Source organism: Monodon monoceros, unplaced genomic scaffold (genome assembly GCF_005190385.1).
Source record: "Monodon monoceros isolate NGI ecotype Baffin Bay Population unplaced genomic scaffold, NGI_Narwhal_1 Super_Scaffold_7, whole genome shotgun sequence".
NCBI classification, from domain to species: domain Eukaryota; kingdom Metazoa; phylum Chordata; class Mammalia; order Artiodactyla; family Monodontidae; genus Monodon; species Monodon monoceros.
Genome location: NW_021703784.1, coordinates 363,294 through 387,599, shown reverse-complemented (window position 1 = coordinate 387,599; position 24,306 = coordinate 363,294). Strand labels below are relative to the sequence as shown.

Sequence of the window (24,306 nt, the reverse complement as noted above, 5' to 3'; positions counted from 1 at the left end):
TCCGCCGCATGCGCAAAGGGTGAGGCGGGCCCAAACCCACCCACGCAGCCGAGGTCGGGTGTCGTTTTCAGCTTTTCCTCGGAACTGGGGGGTCAAGAGCTAAATCGAATGTCCTTCCTACCCCGTCTCTCTAAATGGGGACACTCTGAAGAGAATCTGAGGCAGGATACTTTTTTGTTGTAATTGTCACCTCTGCCCCCTGTCAAGCGGCATTTCGCGTGCGTGTCAAAGGGCCGCGTTTACCCTTCAGACAGCATCGAAGGTGTACACATTCGAGTGTGGGTGGCGGCCTACCGTTTACCGAACTAAATAAAGGAAAAGCAAAACAAGGCATTCAGAAAGGACATCTTTAGTTCTGAATTTTACGGGACATCTGGCCGGAGATCCGGAAAGAAGCCCTGGCCGCCATGTCAACTGCGGGAAAGCCGAGCGGCCCTCTCCCGGCGCGCATGCGCAGCGCGCACTCCGCCGGAGGCTCGGCGGCCGAGCAGGAGAGGCGGGGGCGTGCGCATGCGCGCGGCGAGTCCGGCGCGTCCGGCTGAGCGGCGGAAGCGGCGGGCGCTGCTCCCGGGCCGGGCGGCTGGCTGGCTGGTCGGTGCCGCAAGCACCGGCGGGCGGGTGCCTCGCGCCTGCTCTGCGCTGCCCCCGGAACCGCGCCGGCCCGGCGAGCGCGGGCGTCGGCGCCGCGTCCAGCCCTCCGGCCTTCCCAGGCCCGGCCGGCCCGGCGGGGACATGAGCTTCTTCGGCTTCGGGCAGAGCGTGGATGTGGACATCCTGCTGAACGATGCGGACAGCAGGAAGCGGGCCGAGCACAAGACGGAGGATGGGAAGAAGGACAAGTACTTCCTATTCTACGACGGGGAGACGGTGTCCGGGAAGGTGAGCCTGGCGCTCAAGAACCCCAACAAGCGGCTGGAGCACCAGGGCATCAAGGTCGAGTTCATCGGTCAGATTGGTGAGTGCAGGATCCACCCCACCCGGTCCCGCTCCTTGCCCCCGCCCCCGTGCCCCGGTCCCCGACCCTGTCCTCCACCCCCAACCCTGACCCCGACCCCTGACCTCGCATCTGACACCCCCCCACTCCCGCTCACTAACCCCTGGTCCCTGACACGACCCCCGACCTTTGACCCTGCTCCCTAACCCTTGCTTCCTAACCCCCGCCCCCATTACTTCGACTCCGTATCCCCTTTCCCCCGCCTCAGGCCGCGCAGCCTTGTTGCCCACCCGGGATCCGGGCTCCTTGTTCCTGCCCGGCCTTCGGTGCTGCTGGGCCCGCCCGCAGGTCGTGGCCACCGAGTCCCGCGGCCAGTCCACCCCTTTCTAGTACCTGTGTCCCGCCCGCCTCTCACATCCCACCTTCACCGGGAGCTGTTTGAGAAAGCAGCCCCGCGGGCTCCAGCGTCAGCCCTCTGTCCACCCAGCCGGCATCCCTTAGACTTCTTGATTAGAACCTAGCCTTCAGCAGACTCATCTTCTTAAAGAAATGATGCTCCTAAGACCCAAATTAAGTGGTCACAATTTCTCAAGGCTCTAACACTCTTCCAACATGAGTGTTAGCAGTTACAACTAGACAATAAAAGGCAGTAGCTGTACCAAAGATCTGAGAGCTGCCAGTCAGCACGGGGTTGTTTCCAGTTCTCTTTGGACTCTGTGTTTATTAAAACTCGCAGGTGCTTCTGAAATAAATTGTCATTGTCATTCGTTCAGGGGTAGAGTCACAGTAAATACCCATGTGGCCTGAAAAGACCTCTGGCAGAGAATTCATACCCCATACCAGGCTCTGCACATCTGGCCCTGTTGGGGGGGCGGGATTTCCTGCGAAAGCTCGTTGAATGCTCACTGTCAGTCCCTGAGAGCCCTGCACAGAATCTTGCTCCCCTTTTACAGAGGCAGGAAATACTGGAGCCCTGGGAAAAGGCCGTGCGGCCTGCCTCTGCAGCCCAGTGCTCAGCCTGGAGTATTGGCTTCTGGTGTTTGAGAAAAGGAAATCAGGTTGAAGGCTGGCTGATCCTATAGGAACCTGTTTGTTGTTACTTTAAACCCAGAATACGAGTGGCCTGAAAGGGAGCTGAAGAGTGAGTTTCAGACGCTCTGCTCTCTTGCTTCCGGCTTGGATAGGGTTTCTCAACAGCAGTGCTGTCGACATTGTGGGCCTGATCATTCTTTGTTGTGGGTGAGTGTTTAACAGCCTCCTCGGCCTCTACCCGCCAGATACTAGAACCACAGGAATGTCTTATATCCGTGTAAGGTAAACTCACTCCTAGCAAAGAGCCACTGGGTAGACAGGATGAACCCGCAGCATTCTGTGCTAGGCGTAAGATGTAAGAAGTGGAGAAGTCCTTGCCTACTTAGAATTAGTATTTTTACGTCGTAGCTTTAAGGTTATTGCTGGATTCTTTGGTTCTGCAATGCGAGTGCAGACAGGCATGTCTAGCCAGTGTCTGTACCATCATTCCAGGGGGTGACACCTCGCCAATACATGAAAGGTAACCAGAGCGTCCCCTGCCCCCCTGTGCCCCAGCAGTTGTGAAATGAGCTGTTCAGGGGGGACACTGGCAAGGCCTCCCTGCAGTCTGAATGAAAGGGAGTTGACGAGGTGCCGTCCCTGCCCTGCCTTCTTGTCTGTCTCCTGGCATCCCAGGACAGCAGCCCTGCTCAGATTTCTAAGAACCTTTTGTTGCTTCCATTGATAACTCTCCCTGGGCCCCTGAGCACTCTGGGCTGAGTCCACCCTTGGCTTTGGGGAAGCTGTACCCCTCTCTGAGCCTCAGCTTTCTCACCTGTAAGACAAGGATAATAACAATCACCTTGTTGAGATGTGTAGGGACCAGGCTTTGTGCAGAGTGTGGTGTATTTGTCTCCTGTACCTGAGAGGCTCTGTGAACTGACCTCGGCACTGGAGCGAGGCTGGTGAGTAAGTTCCCCGTGGTTGTGGTCGTGTGGTTTTCTTCTTCGTTGCTTTCTTGATGCTGCATGAAGTGGGTGGAACTTCGGTCGGGCTCTAAGGTCTGGCTGTACGGATGACACACAGGATGGTCCTACAGCTGGACGGCGGTAAGAACGGCGATGTCACTGTGCTCTGGACACCTTCCTTGTCGGTTTCACTCAGAACTTTTCTTCTTACAAACCATAGTCTCTTGGATTTGCTTCTTTTTTCCTTCTTTCTTTCCTTCCTTCCCTGCTTCCTGGGAAGAGTTTCTGGGAAGAGTTCCACAGCTTGAAAATGAAGTGGTTTATGTAATTAACATTCCTATCCTTATGATTAATTTCTTTTTCCTGCTGATGAAAGTGTATGTGTCCATGGGGCTTCCCTGGTGGCGCCGTGGTTGAGAGTCCGCCTGCTGATGCAGGGGACGCGGGTTCGTGCCCCGGTCCGGGAAGATCCCACATGCCGCGGAGCGGCTGGGCCCGTGAGCCATGGCCTCTGAGCCTGCGCGTCCGGAGCCTGTGCTCCGCAATGGGAGAGGCCGCAGCAGTGAGAGGCCAGCGTACCAGGAAAAAAAAAAAAAAAAAAAAAAAAAGAAAGTGTATGTGTCCTGCCTGTGCGTTCTGTAGAAGGACAGCCTGGTGCATGATTGAGGGTCAAGCAGAGGGTTATTTAGGTTAGATAAGGCTCCGTTTATAAGGTACAGACTTCGAAAGGGTCTCATGAGGACTACTAGAGATCATCAACGTACGTGAAATGCAGGGTTTGGCACTCATCACAAACACTCATAATCCCTGTTAAGCTGGATCCATCCAGACGTTTCCAGGGGCCGGACCTTTAAAACGTCAGCCCTGATTCCTCTGCCGACAGCCCACAGGACTGTTCACACCAGGCCAGCCTCCCTGCACTTCCTGCCCGGTGTGTTCTCCCAGCAGGCACGCTCGCCCGAGGGAAAACCTGTGGAAGGGTCTCCCCGGAGTCCAGGCAGAGACAGCTGTCTGGTGAGCGTTGCATCGGTCCTCTTCAGACCCCATTCCTCACAGCGGCCCAGCCCCCGCTCAGAAAGGCTCCTGTCTCGGTCTTGGTTTGGGAGGTGGGCAGGAAGGGGGCCTTCTGCCTGCTGGCCCTTCTCACACTATCAGCTGCTCTGGCAACCTCATCCACACCCACCATCGCAGTGTCCTCTTAGACTCCGATGGCTCCCGATCCTTGGTCCTCACCAGAACTCTCCGCTGAGTTTCGCGCTTGGGTTTCTAACCGTCTGCTAGAGTCCCCTGCTGGATACCCCTCAGGTCCCTCAAAGATGCATCCAAACCAGAAACCTTTTTCTCTTCCTGCTCCAGCCCCAGCCCTGCTGCTTCTCCTGTTTTCTCCACTCTGGCCCGTCACCTGGGTCCATCCAGCCTCAGAAATCCGGGAGTCCTCGAGGCCCCTCCCTCCCCCTCCTACGCGTCCAACTGGCGTCTCAGTTTGGGTCCTCTCCAGCGGCTCTCTAGGGTATCTCGAGTCTGTGCTTCCTCTCTGCTCTCGATGCTGCTAACTTTGATGCTTCTGTGTGTAGCAGCCTGACTGGCCTTCCTGCCTTTGTTTGCCTTTTCTTTCAGTTCATCTTTTGTAAGAGTGAACTTTCTAAACGTCAGTGCTGACATGGTCAGTCACCTCCTTAAAATTCTTCTTGTTGACTCCCTGCCGGTTGAAGGGGAGAAGTCATCCAGCTCTTTCCCAAGCTGCCTCTGCCTTTCTCCGGCCGAGTCTCTGCGACCCTTCACTCCTGCCACGTGTGCTTTCCTCAGAGTATCATGTTCCTTCTAGAGGGGTCTTGGCCTCTTCCCTTTGTATATAAATATCCTTCTGCAAAGAATGGCCTTCCACCCAAGCTCTCACTCATTCTTAAAGCCCAGCAGGCATGACATCCGTCAGAAAGCTTTCCCTGACCTCCCCTGGCTGACTGAAGCCCTTCTTCCACCATTATTCTAGAGGCCTTGTGATTTCTCTCTTAACATAAGGAGTTAAGAGTTGTCAGGCCCCCATTCAGTTCTGCACCGACAGCTCAGGTGTTGCCCCTGATTCATCCACCTGTTGTGTGCATTTTTCTGTCCTCCTCCTGAAGTTTTTGAGCCATGTTGGGATTCTTCCTGTGTCTACTGTGCACTTCCCAGCGGCTTGGTCTGTGTTCCAACAACACCAGCAAATGTGTGGTGGGGGCACCCCCCATGTCACTCGATGGCCCATGTTTTTAGAAGAACACAGTGTGGCATGTAAGGAGTATTGAGGGAAGTTCTGTAATTAGAAGGTGGAGAGACCATTTTTTAGGTGGAATCATTGGGGGAACACTTGTGGAGGGTGTCAGGCCACCTTGGAGATGGATGGGGTTAAATAAACCAAAGGTAATTCGACAGTCACACTTGCAGAGGAGGGAGGACCTGAATACCCCTGCACTCCAAAGCCAGAGAGAGAACTTCTGGATTTTTTTTTTTTAAGGTTTTTAAAATAATGCCACTGGGTGAATCTAAACCCATCAGCCCCAGTCGAGCCTGTGCTGGTAAGACCCTGGAGGCCTTCTGTATTTTAATTCATGAAGCCGTGAGTGCCAAGGGAGAGGCACACTGATTCTCACCTACTCACAGTCTGCTGCAGGGCCTGGAGTAGAGCAGCGGCTGGCTGGGCACGGGCAGCCCAGAGACGTTACTGCTCCCGCAGGCTTACCAGGCCCAGGAGGTCCAAGTGGACGTGGCGAGCGTGAATCTTGACCAGGTGGCCAGTCAGCAGACAGCAGCTGGAAAGAGCAGGCTGTTTGAAAGAGGTCTTTTTGCCCTGGTTGGCTTAGGTTTCTTCCAAGACCAGCGTGAAGCCTAGCCCAGCAGCGAGTCTCAGGGCACCTTTCACGGGATGACCCCGTGGGGCAGAGTTGGCTCACTTTCCTTCCGAAGTGGCAAATTCACTCCTCAGCCATTGGTGGCAAGTTTCGGTGAAAACATCCTGACTACAGAAGTCATTTCCTCCTGTTGGACGGAGACTGGGAAGTTACCTTAAGAAAGAACCGGTCAGTTCCTCCTTCTGGCTTGAAATGGCTGGTTCCTGTGGGCTTTTGAGGCTGGGGAGAACTCAGGGTAACTTGGGAAGAAAGAGGCAGTTGACAGTCTCTTTAGGGCAGACCTCCTGCTAGAACAGTCTTGGGTTTTCTGTTTTAATTTATGCAAGAGGAAACCAGACTTTCTGGCACGTAGTGAAGTACGGCTGCTATTTCTGCCCCTTTGCCCCACAATGTTTCCAGAAGCCTTGCAGATGGCTTATAAAGTGTACATTAAAAAGCCCAGTCAAGCCCCACTCAGACTATGCACTGGCCACTCTTTCATGATGTCTGGGGGGAGGCGGGGAAGCCCTGGGAGGACATGCCTCCAGGCAGGAAGGCCCTGTCCCCCCGGGGGGTCCCAGCCCGGCTTCTCTGCTGGGACCCCTGGTGCCAGCGGTCTGAGTGCTCTGTGAACACTGTGGATCCTTCTCTGGTTTGTTTCTCATGTTGCCTCTGAGGCTGTGTGAGCACATTTGTGTGTTTTTCCATCCTTCTCTTCCCATCTTTCTCTTGACTCGGGGATTTCCCACTTAAAGTTCACAGACACTGGGGCTTTGTTCCGCCTGCTTCTGTCCCCTGAAACTATGGCAGAATCCAGTGCTTGGGAACGGAGGCACCACTTTCCCCAGTTAAGGGGTCAGTGCCCATCAACAGAGACTCCAGTAGCAAAGGACCAGCAAGAGTGAGTGGACGGGCCTTTGTCACAGGCTGGCCACTGGCTCTGTTCCTACCTGGTCACTGCACTTCCTTACCTTGGTTGGGGATACAGTTGTTGGATTTCAAAACGAGGGATGGCTGTTCACCTTTCCCCAGCACCCCCTGCCCGGAAGGTTTGAACTGCCCTCCCCCTTTGGCGGCTTTGTTGGTCATCACTCCCTACCCAGAGCGCTGCCTGCTGCTTGATTCCACTTGGTGTTTGGAAGAGAAGGTGGATTGTTTGTAACGTAAGGTGGATCGAAGCGTAACTAGGTAGGAAATGAGCACAAACGGTGCTCACAGGGTGCACTGGGTGTGCATACAGAAGCAGCAGCGCTGGCTGGGGACTGACTGCACTGCTGCTTCCTCTCAAGCTGGACACACCTTAGGACAGAGCCCACTGCGCTTTCCGATGCCTCGCTGCCTGGGGAGAAGAGGCTCTGGGGGTGGCGCTGTCAGGGTCAGCGGCCAGGGCAGCAAGGCCGAAAGCACCCCTGGAATCACGTTCCCCTCCCGAGTGTCCCCATGGCAGGCCTGGACACTGTGTTGGCTCTGGGAGGCAAGAGCTCTGGTTTCTTGAGCCCAAGAAGGCTTTGATCCTGGGGGGCTCAGACCTTTGTTGTCTGGGGTCCGCCCTAGCCCCGGATGCTCGGAGAGAGCTGGAGCACTGTGCTCCAGTGAGGCAGGCCAGGCCTGGCGGGCGGTTGTCCCAGGCACGCCTCCCTGTGGCCCTGTCTCTCCCCAGGCAGCCAACAGCAGAAGCGACGAGAGTACACTGCCTGCTGCCTGTCCTGCTGCAGGGTGCCCACGGGTGGTCCCTTGACTGTAACGTGGCCACGCAGGGTCACAGTCGGTATTAAGTGTCCCTGCTGCACAGCCAGGAACTGGGGGTGCCAGGAAGCTGGGGACATAGGCCTTATCTCTAACGACCACGCCTGGAGCAAAAGTTAACACATAGCAGAGTACAAACAGGCATATATAACCTAGGACAAATAGGTGGCATGACTCATAATAAACAGCAGAACTGTTTCCAGAGGAGGACGGGTGAAGAGCAGTGCTCCTCAGTCTGTGGTCCCTGGACCAGCAGGAAGCATCTCTGGGAGTCTGTTAACAATGTCCATTCTCAGGCCCCACCCCAGACCCCCGGAATCAAAAACACTAGGGGTGGGGCCCAGCCGTCTGTGTGTTAACACAGCCCCCGGTGATTCTGATGTTCACAGAAGTCTGGGGACCCTGAGCTTAGACGTGGGGCATCATTACAGCCCCTGTGTCCCGTCGGCCACATGGACTCCTCTCTGAACGGCAGAGGCAGCTAATACTTCTGGAGCATTTGCCGTCTCTTAAGTACCACTCCAAGTCCTTTACCTGCATCACCTCGTCCCGTGCTCACAACACCTGGAGTGCGTTACGTCGCTACCCCCATTTTGCCAGGTCCTAGAAGTAGACGCAGTCCAGCGGGAGACCTGGGACCCTAGGCCAGTCACCGACCCCACTGTGCCTCAGTTTCCCTGTCGGTTAAATGGGTGATAGGGCCGTCCTAGCTATCTCACAAGGTGGTTATGAGGATGATGTGACTGAATAACTATGAATATGCTTTCCAAAGTTAGAAGTAGTTTTAAATGTGTTTTAGGAGATGTGGCGTTTTGATCGCAGTCCCCCTGGTGTGTCCCTCACGGGTGCTGCCCGGTGCCCTGGAGCAGGAGTATGTCGGGTTCTGGCTGTGCTCCAGGGACAGGGTCTCTACGCAGGGTGTTTGGAAGGGGTGGGAGAGGGCACCCAGGGTTCTGGGCTGCAGTGCAGGGGCAGGGCAGGAAGCGAGGGAGCCATAAACCAGACTGGAGGCTCTGTGTGTTGGCGGGAGGCTCCTGTAGCTGGGAGCCCCCTCGCCGGGCCACATAGCTCAGGGTCTGGTAGAGGTAGTCGATGCTCTCCCTGCAGAACTCTACTACGACCGCGGGAACCACCACGAGTTCGTGTCCCTGGTGAAGGACCTGGCCCGGCCCGGAGAGGTCACCCAGTCGCAGGCCTTCGACTTTGAGTTCACCCACGTGGAGAAGCCCTATGAGTCCTACACTGGGCAGAACGTGAAGCTGCGGTAAGTGGCGCCCCCAGGGTGCCCCGTGTGGACGGACCCTGACTATCCCGTTTCTGAGGCTCTGTGTGGCTGTAGGGAAGGTGTGCTGCGGGGCGGGGGTTGTGCAGTGGGCCTCCCTCCAGGAGGAGTGCTCCTGGCTTGTCTGTCCATTTCTGGAGTGTCGGTATCCCCACCGTGGCCACTTTCGAGCCACTGACCCAGCGCCCCTGAGTGCAGAGTTGAGAGGTATGCACCCGCCCCTCGACAGCACGCTGCTGCACAGACACCAGACGTCACCACCACCACCCCCGGCCCAGGAGCAGAGAGGACTGTGACACGCCAGAATAGCTAGGATGTTACCTTTGTTCTTAATATAATTCACTTGATTGCACGTGTCTATAATTTAATTTTAAATGTTGTGATTAACAGCTGATTCTGAAAGTTCCCGGAAGTTGGACACTCGGCTTTCACACACCCCTGGCTGGGCCTCAGGGCCACTGATGCTCATCCAGCTCTGCACGAGATGGTGGCGGAGTCCTGAGCTCTGTCACTTGAGAAGTGGGTCATAGATTTGGATTCTAATCCTAGGCCCATCCTCTCCATATTTTGGGACAATGAGGGAGTAAAACGTAACACAGTAGGACAAGTTTTAAAACATTAATACACACCTTTTAAGTACATGGGATTGTTTTCCTTGTTCCAGTCTTGGAAACTCTGCAGGGGGGGACTGATTACATGGCCTCCGGGGTATGTGATGTCACTCTGCGCGCCTGGCTCCAGGTCTTGGGTGTCACCTGAGGCCTGCATGTGGCATGGTGTGGGCTACTGCAAGCTCTCGCCTCTCCTGTCAGAAGAGGGGCTGCAGGCTCTCCTTTCCAGCCTGTGCAGAGAGGTCTAAGCACTGGTGCTGCCCCACTTCAGCAGCGTTGCGTGACTGCACTCAGAAGGGCAGCAACAGTGAGGAGTATCTAGTCATCACTTAAGCTGGGCTTGGGGCTTATTGCTATTGAATTTGATGTTTTGCAGTGGACTTCTCATAAATGTTCTTATGTCAGAAAGAAAGGTGTTGAAAACAGTATGGTGCTTCTTCAAAATAGAATTACCGTATGATTCATCAATTCCACTTCTGTGTATAATCCCAAAGAAGTGAAAGCAAGGACTCAAACAGATTTATGTATACTCACATTTGTAGCAGCATTATTCACAATAGCCAAAAAATGGATACAACCCAAGTGTCTATGAGTAGATGAGTGGATGAACAACATGTGTATCCACACAGTGGAATAGTATTCAGCCTTGAAAAGGGGGAGATCCCGACACCTGCTACGGCATGGATGAGCCTTGAGAACATTGTTCTCAGTGACATAAGCCAGATACAAAGAGACAAATACTGATTCCACTTTTTTAAGCAGTTAGATAGTCAAAATCATAGAGGTAGAAAGTAGAATGGTGGTTGCCAGGGGCTGGGGAAAGGGGCTGGGGAGTTAGTGGTTGATGGGGCAGAGTTTCAGTTGGGGAAGGTGAACACGTGGAGATGGACAGTGGTGACCACTGCCCAGCACCTTGAGTGTACTTAATGCCACTGAACTGTGCACGTAAAAATGGTTACATTGTGTTATATATATTGGAGGGGAAGAAAAAACTTTTCCCTCCACCATGTCAGGTTCATTGGCGGGGGCTCTGCAAATCGGACGGATGGAAGACGGATTGGCCAGAGGCAAGCAAGCAGCTGTATTCCCGTGTGCATTGTGCTCCCACCTGAGCTCTGCCCGGTGACTGAGGGGCAGTTGAACTTGGGCTTATGCAGCATCTTAACAGAGAAGTGAAGAGGCAGAGAAAGGGCCCTGCGGCTCGAGTTGTGGGAAGCACGGGGAGAGGCTTGCTTTGGTGAGGAACGCTCTATGGGCGGCACCCCCAGCAGCTCCCAGGCTGCGCAGCCTCTCCTGGTGGAGAGGGCCCCGGAGTCTGTCTTGTGTGCACTGTTTCCCTGTTGCTTTCAGCTCAATAGAACCCTCGTGCCAGAGTGGCATGTTTTGGGGTGCATGCTCTGCACCCTGTATTTTGTATTTTATCACAATGAAAGAAAAGTGTTACTGTCTAAATTAGACAAAGACTTTCGGATTCATGCTGAGAAAGGAGGTAAAATCGGGAACATTAGTTAATGGAAGATGTAAGTTCCAGATTAAGGGCTTGTGTCTTATTACAGGCAGAGGGGAAACATGAAAAGATTATTTTGGACTCCTTTTCCTTTGTTTTTAGGCAGGGCGGTGGTTCTGTTAGAAGATTGAAGTCACTATGTCATATTTGATGGGTGGGTGGAGTGTTGGGTCAAGGCTGTGGGAAGGCTTGTGTGAGGTCCTGAGTTTTCCTTTAGTGGACACCATGGGAACAGGCAGAAAACAAGGAATTTAATAGACGCCAGCAGAATTGACCATTGAGTGGAGATGCAGACATAGGGCCATCAGGAGGAGGAGATGACCTGTGAGGCGATTCATCCAGTTCCAGGGAGGAGTTTGAAGCACTGGCAGAACAGACGATTGGAAATGCAAGCCTGTCACTCAGGACAGAGGAATGCACTGTCAGAAATCACCTGCTCAGAGGTGGTAACTGATAGGTTTTTCCAGGAGGGGAGCTGTGGGAGAGGAGAGCCCGGGACCTACTGGGACTCTTGGGGACGGAGGAGGAGTGGGGTGATGCTTGAATGAGAAGGGAGTGTTTTACGCTCTAATGCAGAGCTGATGCCAAAAAAAAAAGCCCCTGGACTTGGCAGCTGTGAGCCCTGTGCTCCCTTTGGGAGGGCAGCTCCTGTTGGGTGGTAGAGATGGAAGCTGGGGCGAGGCGTAGGGGCTGGGGGCGAAGCTGCAGGGTTAGAACAGGACCCCCGGGGCAGCTGTCTCTGAGGAAAGGTAGAGTGTGGGCCCTGGGGAGTGTCCTGGGGATTGATGGCTTTGGGACTTTTTATAAACTCAGGAAGAAGCTTTAGCTGGAGAGAGATTGGATGTGTTGAGAAAGTTGGGAAGTTGAAGCATCAGGATGCCAGACAGTAGTTCTCTACCAAGGGTCCTGTGTTAGAATCATTGGCGGGGGGGGGGGGCTTTAAAAAGTATAGATCCCCATGTCCCTCTTCAGAGCAATTATGTGGCAGACACGCCCCGGGGTGAGTCCCCTGCGCCTCCAGACTGCTGGCGCAGGAGAGGCGCTCGAGCAGCTGGAAGCTTTGTGGAGCCTTCCCTTCTACACTGCTGCCAGGCCCCGCTCCACAGGGCGTGGGGGCTTGAGGGCCTGAGCCGTAGGGCAGGCTGGAGCCACGTCTGGGGCTGTGTGGAGGGAGCAGGAAGGAGAGGGTGGCTGGGGGGTGGTGAGGCCGCAGAGGAGGGCCACCAAGGTCCCCACCAAGGCCTACCATCCCAGCTTTGTTAGAGGGCCGCACAGAGTTAAGGGGACGAGGGGTGCGGGGGGCGCCACACTGAAGGGCTGACTGGCGGTCAGGCATGGCTCACTGCCTTTCAGCGCTGTGTCTCTCCCTCTTTCTAACGTGTCCCAGGACCCTAGGCTTAGCCGGATACCATCCTTGTTCAGACCTGGGGCTCTCCCACCTCTGTTGCTTTAGTTCTAAGGCCTGCTCCTCCTGAAGGCACCCCTCTCTCCCCACAGCACTTGATTCCTGCCTCTGAATGGACACTTTCCATGTGTTCTAATTTTTCTGTTGATTTGCCCATCTCCCCCAGGGGACGATGAGTCCCCGTGAGACTCCATCTTATCCGTTCTAGGCCCGGCAATAAACGTGCGCGATGCATCGCTGACCTGATTTCTCCATTATCTTATTCCTGTTGTTTAACTGTGAGGGACTTGAAAAATGCTCTTTGATCGAATATTGTTAAATAAACAGCATGCAAACATAAGAGTATGTGATCCCTGTGCCCAAAGAGCCGGGAGTTAGTTGAAGAAATGGAAGCTGTACACGGTGCCTGGCAGGTGGCAGCGAGGCTGCTCTTGAGGTACAGAGAGAGGTGTCACCTCTTACCTCGGAGCTCAGGCTCAGAGGAGGGTTGGGGAAGGGCCTTTGATCTCCCTGGAATTGTAATTGCAGGATTTTGTGTCTCAGTGCATTTTCCTGGGAAGGGGGTGCCCAGCGGTGAATGCTTAGAGCAGTCAGAGCCCCAGGGGGTGACCTCTACCAGGGGTCCTCTGCGGGGTGAGCTCCGGAGGCTGGGAGTGGCCCTTCACCGCACGTCTGCGTCCCTCAGGTATTTCCTTCGCGCCACCATCAGCCGCCGCCTCAACGACGTTGTCAAGGAGATGGACATCGTGGTCCACACGCTGAGCACGTACCCCGAGCTGAACTCCTCCATCAAGATGGAGGTTGGGATCGAGGACTGTCTGCACATCGAGTTTGAGTACAACAAATCCAAGTGAGTGTCGGGCCCGGCTGGTTGGTGGTGACCTGTGGGGGCGGCCACAGAAATAACGCGGTGGATGTGTGTGCAGGCCTGCCGAGGTCGCGGGTCAGGAAAGAGCTGCATCTCACTGCAGCTGAACTGTACTAACTTAAGAGGGCAAACTTCAGTTAAACATCCTATGAGGTCTTTCAAAGTCAAGCGAAACTAACTTTAAAGTATTTGTTTTGGATTCTAGGTACATCTGTTTCCTTCTACTGATACTAACCTCAGAATACCATTCTATTATCAGTTGTATCCTGTATAGAGTGAGTCTTTAGGAACCAAAGTGAGGAGAGCCAAGTTGACTGCTTCCTCCTTGAATTAAAATGAATTGTAACAAAGAATATCTGATGCCTTTTTATAAAGGTCTTTAAGTAATTTTATTTTAACTGGCCATATATGTTTTAAACTGTGCCTGCTATTACAGCATCCAAATACATAAGTGCTTGTAAATCACAAAACTTGCTGACAGTTCAAAAATGTACTGCAAGCACCTTTCTTTTTAATATGATACGTTCCTGAAAATGTTCGAGAATCAAATATGCAAAAGTAAACGTGTCTTCTATTCACAGAGAACTAACCCTCCCCCCCCGCGAGTCTCTAATGAGGCTTCTCCCCGTGGAGAGGCCTCACCTCAGACCCCCTGGCCTCCAGAGGCTTAGAGGGTGGAGGCCTGAGCAGCGGCTCTCCCGTGAAGGGCTGGGAACACACGTGCTTCCCAGGACAGGGGGAGGGAAGGCCGTTTCCCGCCTGGCCTGGCCTGGTGCTGAGCGTGGCCCCGATGGGCCCCTACAGGACAGGCAGGGCGAGTCTGGAGCAGGCCCCTGCACTTCCTCCTCATGGTCTTGGGTCTCACGGGCCCTCCTGAGACAGAGCCCCCCCAAAGTGCCTGCCCACCAGCACCCCAGCCTCCTAGTGAAGGGGGTGCCACCTCGAAGGCGCTCAAGCAGCTGCAGCCAGCAGTGCAGTCAAGACCAAGGTGAGCGTGAGACAGGCGTGTCACAGGCTGGACGGGCTGGACCGGGTCCTGCCCTTGCAGAGCAGGCTGCCCTGTGAGTGCCAGGCCGTCTGAACAGACAGGAAGAGCCCGGACCTTAGGACAGCGTCCCGTTCTGCCGCTAAGGACTTGGGCTCAGGTTAGCAGGTACTAAGACTTCTGTACCTGGGGTTTCTCATCTGAAAAATGAGGGGTTTGGTCAGGTCAGTGGAAAGGTGCCTTGAAGGAGGAGCGGGGCCCGGGTACCACACGCGGCTCCTTTGTGTTTCTTGTGTGTAAGATTTCATTTAGAACAAAGGAACGTTCAATCTTTAAACGTTTGAATGCCCAGAGAATCTGTGCTCTGAGCATTCCTTCTAACGCGCTGCAAGCAGCAGAGTTCTGCTCTCCTCAGTCCTTGTGCGTCCACCATCTCCCCAGGCAGGCTGAAGGCAGAAAGGTGGCGTGAAGTGGTGGGGAGACCCCAGGCCTGCAGGTTGGGAACCTGGGTCCACACCCGCGTCTGCCCCTCCTCGGATCCCACCACTTCATCTGTCTTCTTTGCACTCCCTAGGGCTCCTCCCCTGTGATCCGGGAGCTCGAATCCTCAGGTCCCCCGTCCTGAGCTTTAGGTTGAAGGTTTGCTTTCTGCGGCCACACCTGGTACAGAGCAGCCCTGCTGCCGGCTGGCCCCGGGGGGGAAAGCCCAGTTCCTGGAAGCGGGAGGAAGAGCCGGGACCTGGTCCCCACACTTGCGGGTCAGCCTCTCACACCAGAGCCTCTAAAACACATGCACTCGTTAAAGCGCTGAGCAGAGGGTGACGGAACCGTGCTCTGAGGTGCAGGCGGGACAGCAGAGGGGAAGTGACGCAGGTTCAAGTGTAGAAGGTCGTTGGGACTCGCCTTGGGGCGCAGCGCCCTCTCCTGGAACCAGGAGGCCTGTCACGTGCGGGGGCCGCACCTCTCACCTTCCTCTCCGCAGGTACCACTTGAAAGATGTCATTGTGGGGAAGATCTACTTCCTGCTGGTGAGGATCAAGATCAAGCACATGGAGATAGACATCATCAAGCGGGAAACGACAGGCACGGGCCCCAATGTGTACCACGAGAATGACACCATTGCCAAGTACGAGATCATGGACGGCGCGCCCGTGAGAGGTGAGCTCCGGTCCCGTGGCCTCGGCCCGGCCCCAGTGTTGGAGGGGCTTCAGGGATCATCCTGTCAAAGTTAGGGGGCCTGGTAGCCCGTAATTTCTTAATCTCTAACTGTGCACTGTGGGTCCCGAGAAGGAAGAAAAGGAGGCCGGGGGTGTGGAGCTCAGGACCCGCTCACCTTCACCCAGCAGACGTCCGAGTGGACCTCGTTTATAGACTGAGCTTGTACTGCAGTTTAAATCTCAAGAGTTATGTCTTTAAAAAATCAAAAGACGTTTGAAAAGCACCAGTTTAGCAGATACAGTTTGAACACTCTGTTTACACTTTCCTATTGACATTCTGAATGTCTTTGCCGCGGGGGGGAGGGGCAAGAGATTAAAGCAGAGTCCTCACTTGCTCAGGTAAAACGAGGCATGCTCGGAATTCATTCGCCGGGTCCACACACCCTGACCGACCCTTCCGTGCTGCACACAGCGCCGGCGCGGCCTCTGGGATGAGTGGAGCTGAGCGGGGGGAGGTTGCACGGTTGCTGGGAGGAGCAGTCGTGTGCGTTCTTTGTTGGCCCCGCAGCAGCTGACGGTGAAGAGTCCGCACGCAGCGGTGCTTGGTGCTGCTGAGGTTTCATTCAGTTTTTTCCCAGTCTGCTCCGCGTGGAAGGAGGGGTGTCATAGCTTTCTCAGGCCCTCGGGCGTCACGAGCGGGGTCCTCGGGGCAGGGCTGAGCCATCCTGCCTGCTTGTTCCGTGTTTCCCCATCCGAGCAGCTGGGCTGAGCTCACCCTCCCAGTGGCGCTGACAGGACACCGAGACGAGCACAGAACAGTGCGAAGTGAAACAGGGTTCGTGTTTGGCTTTAGGCTGCACTGTAGGTTTGGACTTTCTCAGCAGAATTCTGTCCTGATTTTGTTCCACGTATCTTAGGAGAGGCACAGTGTTAGAGCTGGAAGTGATCTAAAATATTATGTAGGCTGATAGCATAATTTTCCCCATGAGAAAATGAAAGTCCACGGAAAGCACCAGACTTACTCAGAGTCATACCTCGGGTCAGTGGAGAGAACTGGGTCCAGAGAGCAGCTTTTCTGTTTTCCAGACCACCACACCCTGCCAACTCGACTTAGAGGGGAGGCGTACAGGGTGGGGGCTATGCTAATTGGGATGGAGGGAGGTGGCATCAGAATTGCTGGGTGACATGGTGGGTTAGCTGGGGTTTGACAATGGCTCTTAAACCCAACAACTATACACTCTAAATGAGTCAGAAGATGCTTACCTAGCATTCTTGTGCTGTTCACACTCACCAGGCAGCAGCAGGCGCCTCCCCGAAGGCAGAAGCGTTGCCTTGGGTGTCCAACCCCCCCCCTCAGGCGGCCCCTCCACCGCGGTGTAAGGTGGGGCCCCCCTGCCCCCGCCCTGACTCCCGCCCGGCCCTTGCAGGAGAGTCCATCCCCATCCGCCTCTTCCTGGCGGGCTACGAGCTCACGCCCACCATGCGGGACATCAACAAGAAGTTCTCTGTGCGCTACTACCTCAACCTGGTGCTGATTGACGAGGAGGAGCGGCGCTACTTCAAGCAACAGGTGAGCTGGCTGCCCCCAGAGCCCCGGCCGCCCAGACAGAATCACAGGGCATCGTCCCTGCCCAGGGCAAGCAGACGGGATGGGGATGGGGGGTGAGCTGGTTAGTCTCTGTGCCACTTAGTTTACCCCGAGCCCCACAGCAAGGACGGGGGTTCCCAGTTGACGCCCAGAGTCTGCTTTCTCGGGCCCAGCCCCTGCGGCTGCTCTGCCCTCCCAGCCACACCGTCAGCGGGCAGCTGGGGCCCAGAGGTGTGGACGGCTGCTGTCATTGGTGAGATATGAGCGAAGGCTTTTGCCTAAGATTCCCGGGAGAAGGCAGAGCCTCTGGGACCCTCCCCAGGCCTCCCTCTCACGTGTCACCTGCCCCCCCCCCTCGCCCACCCATCCTGCAGGAAGTGGTGCTGTGGCGGAAGGGCGACATCGTTCGGAAGAGCATGTCCCACCAGGCAGCCATCGCCTCGCAGCGCTTCGAGGGCACGGCTCCCCTGGGGGAGGCGCGGACCCCCGGCCAGCTGTCCGACGGCAGCAGCAGACAGTAGGCCTGGGGCCAGGAAGCTGCTGGGCTCCCACCCTGGCTCCAGGCCCACAGGCACCAGCAGCCGGGGCAGCAAGATGCTCAGCTGACCCGCTACTCGCAACCTGAAAACAAATAATGTTCTTGGTGTAAATTCTTTTTCCTGAAGAACCTAAGGGGTTGGGGTTGGGAGGGAGTGTCTCTGGGACACTGTGGCTGATGGGAACGTAGGGAGAGGGGGCGTCCCGGGGAGAGCCGGCTGCGGGGCTGCCTGGGCCGCAGGAGCACAGCGCGGCCGGGCTCTGAGCCTCCCGGGACAGGAGCTGGGGGCTGGGGGTGCGTCCCACGGGTGGTCCTGTCTCACACTCCCCTCCCCCGTCCCTTAGCGAGTGGCAGAGGGTGTGGCGCCTGCCCCGCTCTAACTGGCGGTGAGGGTTCAAGACCAGGAAGCTGCCTCCTTGGGAGTCTCGGATGTGGTGCTTTGGAGCCTCCACAAGCCACCCTCCTTCTGGCCCTTCTCTCACCGCTGGGACTGGGCACCTCCCAGGGACTCTGGTCAGTCATGTCCTGGATGGAACGGGAGCTTGTGGTAGGGCCTTTGGCTGATGTCCCTGGGCACAAAGACATCTGTGTCACCCGTGGATGGCAACCGGGTGAACCTTGGTGGCTGTGCCTGGTGCGGGCAACCCTGAGGGCCGGAGGTCCTCAGCCCCGGCCCCTGAACGAGGACATCTTTCCCCCAAGGAGAGGTCCGGGAAGGGCCCGTTCTCTCCGCCTCCCCGGGAGTGGACCCTCTTGCCTCCCTGCTGCCCATCTCACTCCTGGGAACCGGCACTTGTTCTCACACGTAGAAGCTTTGTGCTCACCCTGCGAGCTGGGGGGAAGGGGAGGGCCTCCTGAGCCGCCATCCTCCCCACCAGCCGGCTGACCAGAGCTTAGGACCGTTGGTGTTCTGTGTATGTGGACGCTCTCATCATGCTAGAGAGGGTCTCCCGCTGTTGCACTGCACCGCGCCTGTCCTGTTAAGGGTGTGGATGTCCTTCCTGTCTCCTGTTGGCCTCGCTTCCCTTCTAGAAAGACCAAGCAGACCCCCATGGCCAGCAGGTACAATAGTTGGTGGTCTGAGTTCTCTGTCGTTTGGGAAGCAGAGGGGTTGGTTCTTGTGTCATCTTTCAGTTAGTGTGGAAAACGGGGACCCGTCTCTTCCTCGGAAATTGGTACAGCGGTAGGCTTCGGACTGGGCAGGGCTCACGGATCAGAGCTGAGATGGGAGGGAAGGGCGTTTGGGGTGACGCTCGAGGTGGACTGGGGGCAGAAGAACCAAGCAAGGGAAGCTGGTTCCCCCAGGCTGGACCCCGGGTTCAGGTGTGAAGGACAGTCCCCGTGGGGACAGGACCACCTGTGCAACTGCCCCTGGATTATCAGGGTTGGGGGCCTAAGCGTGGGAGAGGCAGCTCCTGTGTCCCTCGCCTTCTCCGGAGCGTGAGCTGGGGCTCTGGCGCATCCCACGACAGCTGGCCCCTTAACTACTAGGTACCCGCCGATCCCTCTGCCTTCCAGCCGACCACAGATTCACTTCCCAACCTTCCCGACACCTGAAGCCTGTCTCCTGCGAGAACTAGAGGTAGAATTTGCTTCTGTCCTCTCGGGAGCTTCTGTTCTTTCCCCTGCCCCATTCTCTGCCTCTTTGTGCATCGGGGAAGGGGAGGCCCATCCCTGGCACCCTGGCAGAGCATAGGGACTGAACCAAGCAGTGCGGCCTGGGGTTGAGCAGCTGCGGTGTTTACAAGTTTCTCAATGTGTGTCTTTTCAATGACTGTTTTAAACAAAGCAGTCTGTTTCAGCTGTCTCCCTGATTAAAGCAAGCCCCTGGGCTTGGAGGCATCATGCCCACGGTCCACCAGACTCTGTGGTCTCTTCTTACTGCCCTGCCGCACACAAGGGGAGACGCCCCGCCCTGACCCACGACACCTGCCCTCCTGGTGTCTGTGGCCCCTGGTGAACAATGACACCCACTTTATTAATGCCTGTTTTAGACAAGCACATGGCTGAGAAAGGAATTCTGGTTTTACTCCAGTCTGGCAACTTGTCCTGAAACTGCTGGTTTTACCCACTCTGGGACCAGATACTTCAGGGGTCGGTTAAGGAAGGCTGGTGTAGAGACGATCCATGTTAGTGGGTGTCAGCAGACTGGGCCCTGCATCTGGCCGAGGGGATGTAAAAACGTGCAGTGGAGTATTCTACCCCCGATGCTGATTTTAAAGAAACGCCTCCAACTCAGACATTCATGTTTTATTAAAAAGGACCCAAACCCGACATCTACACACAACGCCAGGTGAACACAACCAGCATGTTCCCCACGCCTTCTTTTGTCTTGGTGGAAGCTTGACTTTGGGGCAACATCTTGCCCACTTCAGCAGAGCTGTGTCTCCATTAACTCGGCTCCTTTTCCTCCAGGCTCAAAATAAAATCAAACTCCTCTGCCGAAAAGGGCAAGAAGAAGAGGAAGAATTAGGTCTGTGTCTCCTCCTGAACAGGCAGTCATGGCAGGCATTTCTCAAGTCACGAGGCAGGTAGTCGTTCACCCAGAACCCTCAGGGGCGTTTCGACAGGTGCGGAGCACAGCTGCCCTGGGCAGCTCGAGGGGGCTCCTCCCTCGTGGGAGTTACAGGTGGGAAGACAGACTCAGACCTTAACCACCGTGCCTAGGGTTCACCAGCTAGTACATGTGAATTCATGGTCACTCTGGCATGTGATCAAAAGGCGAGAGCCGTTCTTACCTCGGGTCAGGGGCTGGACTGAGAGTCTCTGGCGGGTGAAGAGAGCCATGTTTTTTAAGGGACCGCCAGTGGCTCTGTGCGCTTGGTGGTGGGTTTTGAGCTCAGCCAGTGGGATGAAACGCTTCATCATCCGAACAAACTGTACGTCCACCTACATGGCAACAGTGTATGGGACAGAAAGGCACGTCCAGCTGGACTCTGCCTGCTGTGTTTTAGCTGCTTGCAGGAGGTCCTGTGGGCCTGGCTGCCGGTGTTTGTCCTTCTCTCCAAAGGCAGGGTAACCTCATCGGACTGAGCGGGGCTCTGTGCCCTGGTCTAAAGATACCCCCGACCTTCTTCCTCCCTCTCTGTCCATCCTTTCTCTTTTGTGAAATAGGAAGAATAGTAGTATCTTTACCATGGACCATTTGGGGTTGTCTTCTTTGCTGGATGGATCATAATGGGGATTGTTTTTCTCAAACTGTGTGTGGTCTGGGTATGCCTCCTTCACAATCTGAAATTAAAGCCGAGTCTCCAGTCATTTGTCCAGTCGGCTCCATGGCCAGGCTTTAGTCCAAGTCCAACTGTCATTTCCTACCCTACGTATTCTTACCCCATCTGTCTCGCTGTGGAGCCACTGAGGGCTCAAATATCTGGAAGTAATACACAGTCTAAGGTAAGCAGAGGAAATCAACCCTATTTTGACAAAAATCTTAAAAGTCTAAAACCAAACATTAAAGGTTATTATTGGTGCCACTGTTTCTCCACCTACAGTTAATTCTATCCTGGTAACTCCTGGCCTGGAAGAGCTACCATCAGGCCTGTTTTTGAGTGAAAGACCAAGGTGCAGAAATGGAGAGGTCTGTGCCAGTGGGGCCTGAAATGAAGGCCTGCCTTGCTGCAGTCCTGTCACATGTCCCTGAGACAGCAGGGATGGGGAGGAGGGTTACCTGCCTACGCTGTCTCCCTAACCTGCATGAAGGGAGATGGACTCAGACCTAAGCCTATACAACCGACCTTCATAAGCCCCGCAATGCCTGGCTCTCTGCAGTTGCTGTGGTAGAAGAAGGCTTCTTCCTCCAGCTTCATGGCTCTCAGGAAGTTCCGGGCCTGTTCCAGCAGAGAAGAAACAAGAACTATCCTCCCACCAGCTAGAAGACACTAGCCCTGGAAATCAAGTCTGCTTTTATTAGATGAGATTTTGGTTTTCACAGCTTCCCCCCACACCCCGCAGTTCAATTCTTGCCTTTTACCCAGAGCTGTATCAGGACACTGGCTGGAACACAGGCCATTTGAAAACTGCGTGCAGTCAAAGAAATCAAGGCATTTGTTAATATATTTTCAGGTTTGGGTTCTGGGAAAAAACAACCTTGGCCAAGAGATTTTGCTACTGAATAAGTCAGAAGGAAGCAGGCTTTTATCCCCCCCCCGGGTCTCGAGGTCCTGTCTAACCCGCTTACCTGGTAGTTGCGAACACCATCCCAGCATGCTGTCTGCTTGGGCTGTGCTCTGAGATCCTCAATGCTGAACTGGGCAAGAAATAAGGTCATTCAGTAAACAATCCTGGGCCAATCAGTAAGAATATATGGAAGCAGACAAGTTCCTTCCCCTATAGGGTGTTGCCAGCTGGAATGGCATGTGAGCTTACTGGGAAGCTCTTCACAGAGCCACTCATACTGCGCAAGTAGAAGTTAGCTTTGTGTTACCTTGTTAGCCTTGCTCATTGAGAGGATTAGATGAGTGGATAATCTGGTAATTGCTGACTATCTGTATTTCATTTATTAAAATACTATATATGCCTTCTATAGTATCTCTAATTTTATTTTCTCCAGGCTACTATGAAATTTGATTTACATTCGCCTCCTTTGTACCAGCTGTTGGCAGGGAGATACCTAGGAGCGTGGCAGGTGGCAAGAGAAAGGCAACCTAAGACTGAATGTTGCCTAGATCAGGGGTTGGAAAACTATAGCCTTCAGGCCAAATCTAGCCCATGCCTGATTTTGCTGACAGTTTTATCGGAACTCAGCCACACTGTCTGTCTATGGCAGCCAGCAGAGTTGCAACAGCACCACCTGGCCCTTTAGAGAAAATGTTTGCCAACCCCTGCCCTAAGTAGAAGATTCACAAAACAGATAGTGCATGGCAATAAATCCTGCTGATTATATCCTTTATCACCTTTTCCTACCCTTCGAAGGTAAGAAGTGGGTGATGGGACCCTGTGGTGTCCCCTGTGCACTCTGGAGACAGGTGTGGGACCTCACCTTCACATCTACCCCTTTCTCCAGTCGGCTTTCTGGCTCTGACTTCATCAGCCAGTAGCTGCTTAGGTTCTTCCCCCAGTCTCTAGAGGCTGAAGTCTCCTGGAGGCTGGAGTTCTCCACCTTAGCTGATGCCTCCCCTGGGTCCTCAGTTTTGGTACGTTTTCCTCCTGGCCCCTTCTTGTCTGCAATAGGAGAAGAAAAAAGAAGAGAACTTTGCTTGTTGAGAGAGAAAGTTCTGTTGCAGGAAAAGCACATGCTTTGGAGTCAGAGCTGGACTCAAATTCTGGAGCTGTCAGTTACTAACAGTGGCAGCTTCATTGCTGAACTTGTTCCTCATCTATAAAAATGGGACCAGAACGCCTACCTTACAGGACATCTTCTGGGTTACCCATTCAGTGGGATAAGGATAACTCCCGTGGCATCTATTAAGCAGTCAGTGAATGTTTTCTTTTCCTCACCCTCTCCTCTGCCTTTGCTGGGGCTGTTCTCTCCAACGAGGCACCTACTCCACGGACTTGCTTTGATGATTAAATAATACAAACAATGGGCTGAAGCAGTGTCTGGCGTTACCATAAATGCTCAATAATATTAGCTATTAGGTCACCTCGACTTCTTCCTTCTTGCTCAGTATGCTCTGTGGCCTGCCTCCTTTCTACTCCTTGAAGGTGCCAAGAAAAGCTGGATAAAACAGCCACTTTGGACTCTGCAGACATGGTCAAGACTGGACTTTATCCTACAGAGTGAGGGAAATGTGCCTGGAGCAGAGTGGGTGTCTTGTAACTAATAGCTGTTAAAATTCTTATCCTACGTCCTATGTGTTACCACCCTCACTGTAACTCAGTCTACACAATCTATGAGGTGTTCTGTCCATCTGTAAGATGTGTCCCAGATCACACATCAGGGCCTGCCACGCTGGTCTATCTGAATCCACTAAACGACCATCCTACGCAGCCTCTGAACCAAGTCCAAGCTCCTACGTATGCCATCATGATGGACGTCTAACACGTGGAACCTTCCTAGGGTCCTGGTGGTCCCCCTGGACTTGATCGGCACACTGTAAACACCGTGTGTGCTGTTAACAATGTGTTGTGGGCAACTCAGAACCCTCCCCAGTCTCGAAAAAGCACTTTCTCTGTCGTTCATTGCTTTGCTGCTGCTCCTAGAATGCCACTCATCCTTGTGAACACAACGGGTTCCTACCCATTCTTTACGGCTAGACTCAAATCCCCTCCCTCTCAAGGCGTCCCCCCAACCCCTCCCTGCTCTCACAGCTCCAGTGACCCTTTCCTTTCCTCGTCTGGCTCCCCGGGGAGCGGGAACTGTAAACGACCGGCCTCAGCGCCTGCCAGCCCGTATCCCAGCTACTTTTCGTGCTTTCCAAACAGCTACCGCTCGGACGAGCAAGCAGCAGAGGGGCCCTGAGCATAAGCCTGGTGGGCGGCTCGGGACATCGGACCTCAAAACGACCCACTCGGGCCTTTCCCCACGCGCAAGGGCGGAAGGTGAGCGGCACTGAGCAGCCGGGCGCGGCTCACCTGGCCTCGCGGCCCCCGCCGGCCTCTTCCGGGCTCGCGGCATGGCGTCCCCGCGCGCCGAGGATAGAAGGTCCCGCCGTCGCCCAGGGGCCCGCGGAATCCTTCCGCGTTACCCACACCCGGGATGTCCGCCTAGCACAGACCGCCGCTGAGCGCCCCCGGTGGTCTTCTCTCTCAATCACAGCTACCCCCACGAGTCCGCAGGCCTTCGAAGCGCTACCCCAACCCACCTCCCCGCGCGCCGCAGGGCGCTGCACAGCGTCCCCGCGGCGCTTTCTAGTCTTGGCGCGCGCCCCGGGGAGCCCCTGGGAGTTGTAGTCCCGGCT

At 54.9% G+C, this 24,306-nt stretch overlaps 2 protein-coding genes across 3 annotated transcripts; one reads left to right on the top strand and one right to left on the bottom strand.

Annotated features, from left to right (window-relative positions):
• Positions 1-527: 527 nt before the first annotated feature.
• Positions 528-19,560, top strand: VPS26B (VPS26, retromer complex component B). Its single transcript, XM_029208363.1, has 6 exons — positions 528-955; positions 8,634-8,790; positions 13,017-13,181; positions 15,167-15,342; positions 16,769-16,911; positions 17,304-19,560. Exons 1-6 carry the CDS (start codon positions 733-735, stop codon positions 17,448-17,450), a joined length of 1,011 nt encoding a protein of 336 aa, XP_029064196.1. The 5' UTR covers positions 528-732; the 3' UTR covers positions 17,451-19,560.
• A 142-nt stretch (positions 19,561-19,702) lies between these two features.
• On the bottom strand, positions 19,703-24,262 carry THYN1 (thymocyte nuclear protein 1). 2 transcript variants are annotated; one of them, XM_029208365.1, is made up of 7 exons: positions 23,981-24,249; positions 22,446-22,627; positions 21,645-21,713; positions 21,202-21,294; positions 20,603-20,698; positions 20,206-20,356; positions 19,703-19,905 (listed from the first exon to the last, which is right to left on the bottom strand). In XM_029208365.1, the coding sequence occupies exons 1-7, from the start codon at positions 24,021-24,023 to the stop codon at positions 19,859-19,861; spliced, it is 681 nt and encodes a 226-aa protein (XP_029064198.1). In that variant the 5' UTR covers positions 24,024-24,249; the 3' UTR covers positions 19,703-19,858. The 2 variants fall into 2 exon arrangements, with proteins under 2 accessions (XP_029064198.1, XP_029064197.1); XM_029208364.1 differs by lacking the exon at positions 19,703-19,905 and having other exon boundaries at positions 19,913-20,356; positions 23,981-24,262.
• Positions 24,263-24,306: the final 44 nt, after the last annotated feature.

Bases quoted from the DNA above. Each gene is read 5' to 3' on its own strand.
- VPS26B (XM_029208363.1), top strand. From the start codon at position 733: ATGAGCTTCTTCGGCTTCGGGCAGAGCGTGGATGTGGACATCCTGCTG. The intron at 956-8,633 runs GTGAGTGCAGGA...CTCTCCCTGCAG, and splicing joins CGAGTTCATCGGTCAGATTG to AACTCTACTACGACCGCGGG. The intron at 15,343-16,768 runs GTGAGCTCCGGT...CGGCCCTTGCAG, and splicing joins GGACGGCGCGCCCGTGAGAG to GAGAGTCCATCCCCATCCGC.
- THYN1 (XM_029208364.1), bottom strand. From the start codon at position 24,023: ATGCCGCGAGCCCGGAAGAGGCCGGCGGGGGCCGCGAGGCCAG. The intron at 21,714-22,445 runs GTGAGGTCCCAC...TTTCTTGCCCAG, and splicing joins AGAAAGGGGTAGATGTGAAG to TTCAGCATTGAGGATCTCAG. The intron at 20,699-21,201 runs GTCGGTTGTATA...CTTTAATTTCAG, and splicing joins GCATTGCGGGGCTTATGAAG to ATTGTGAAGGAGGCATACCC.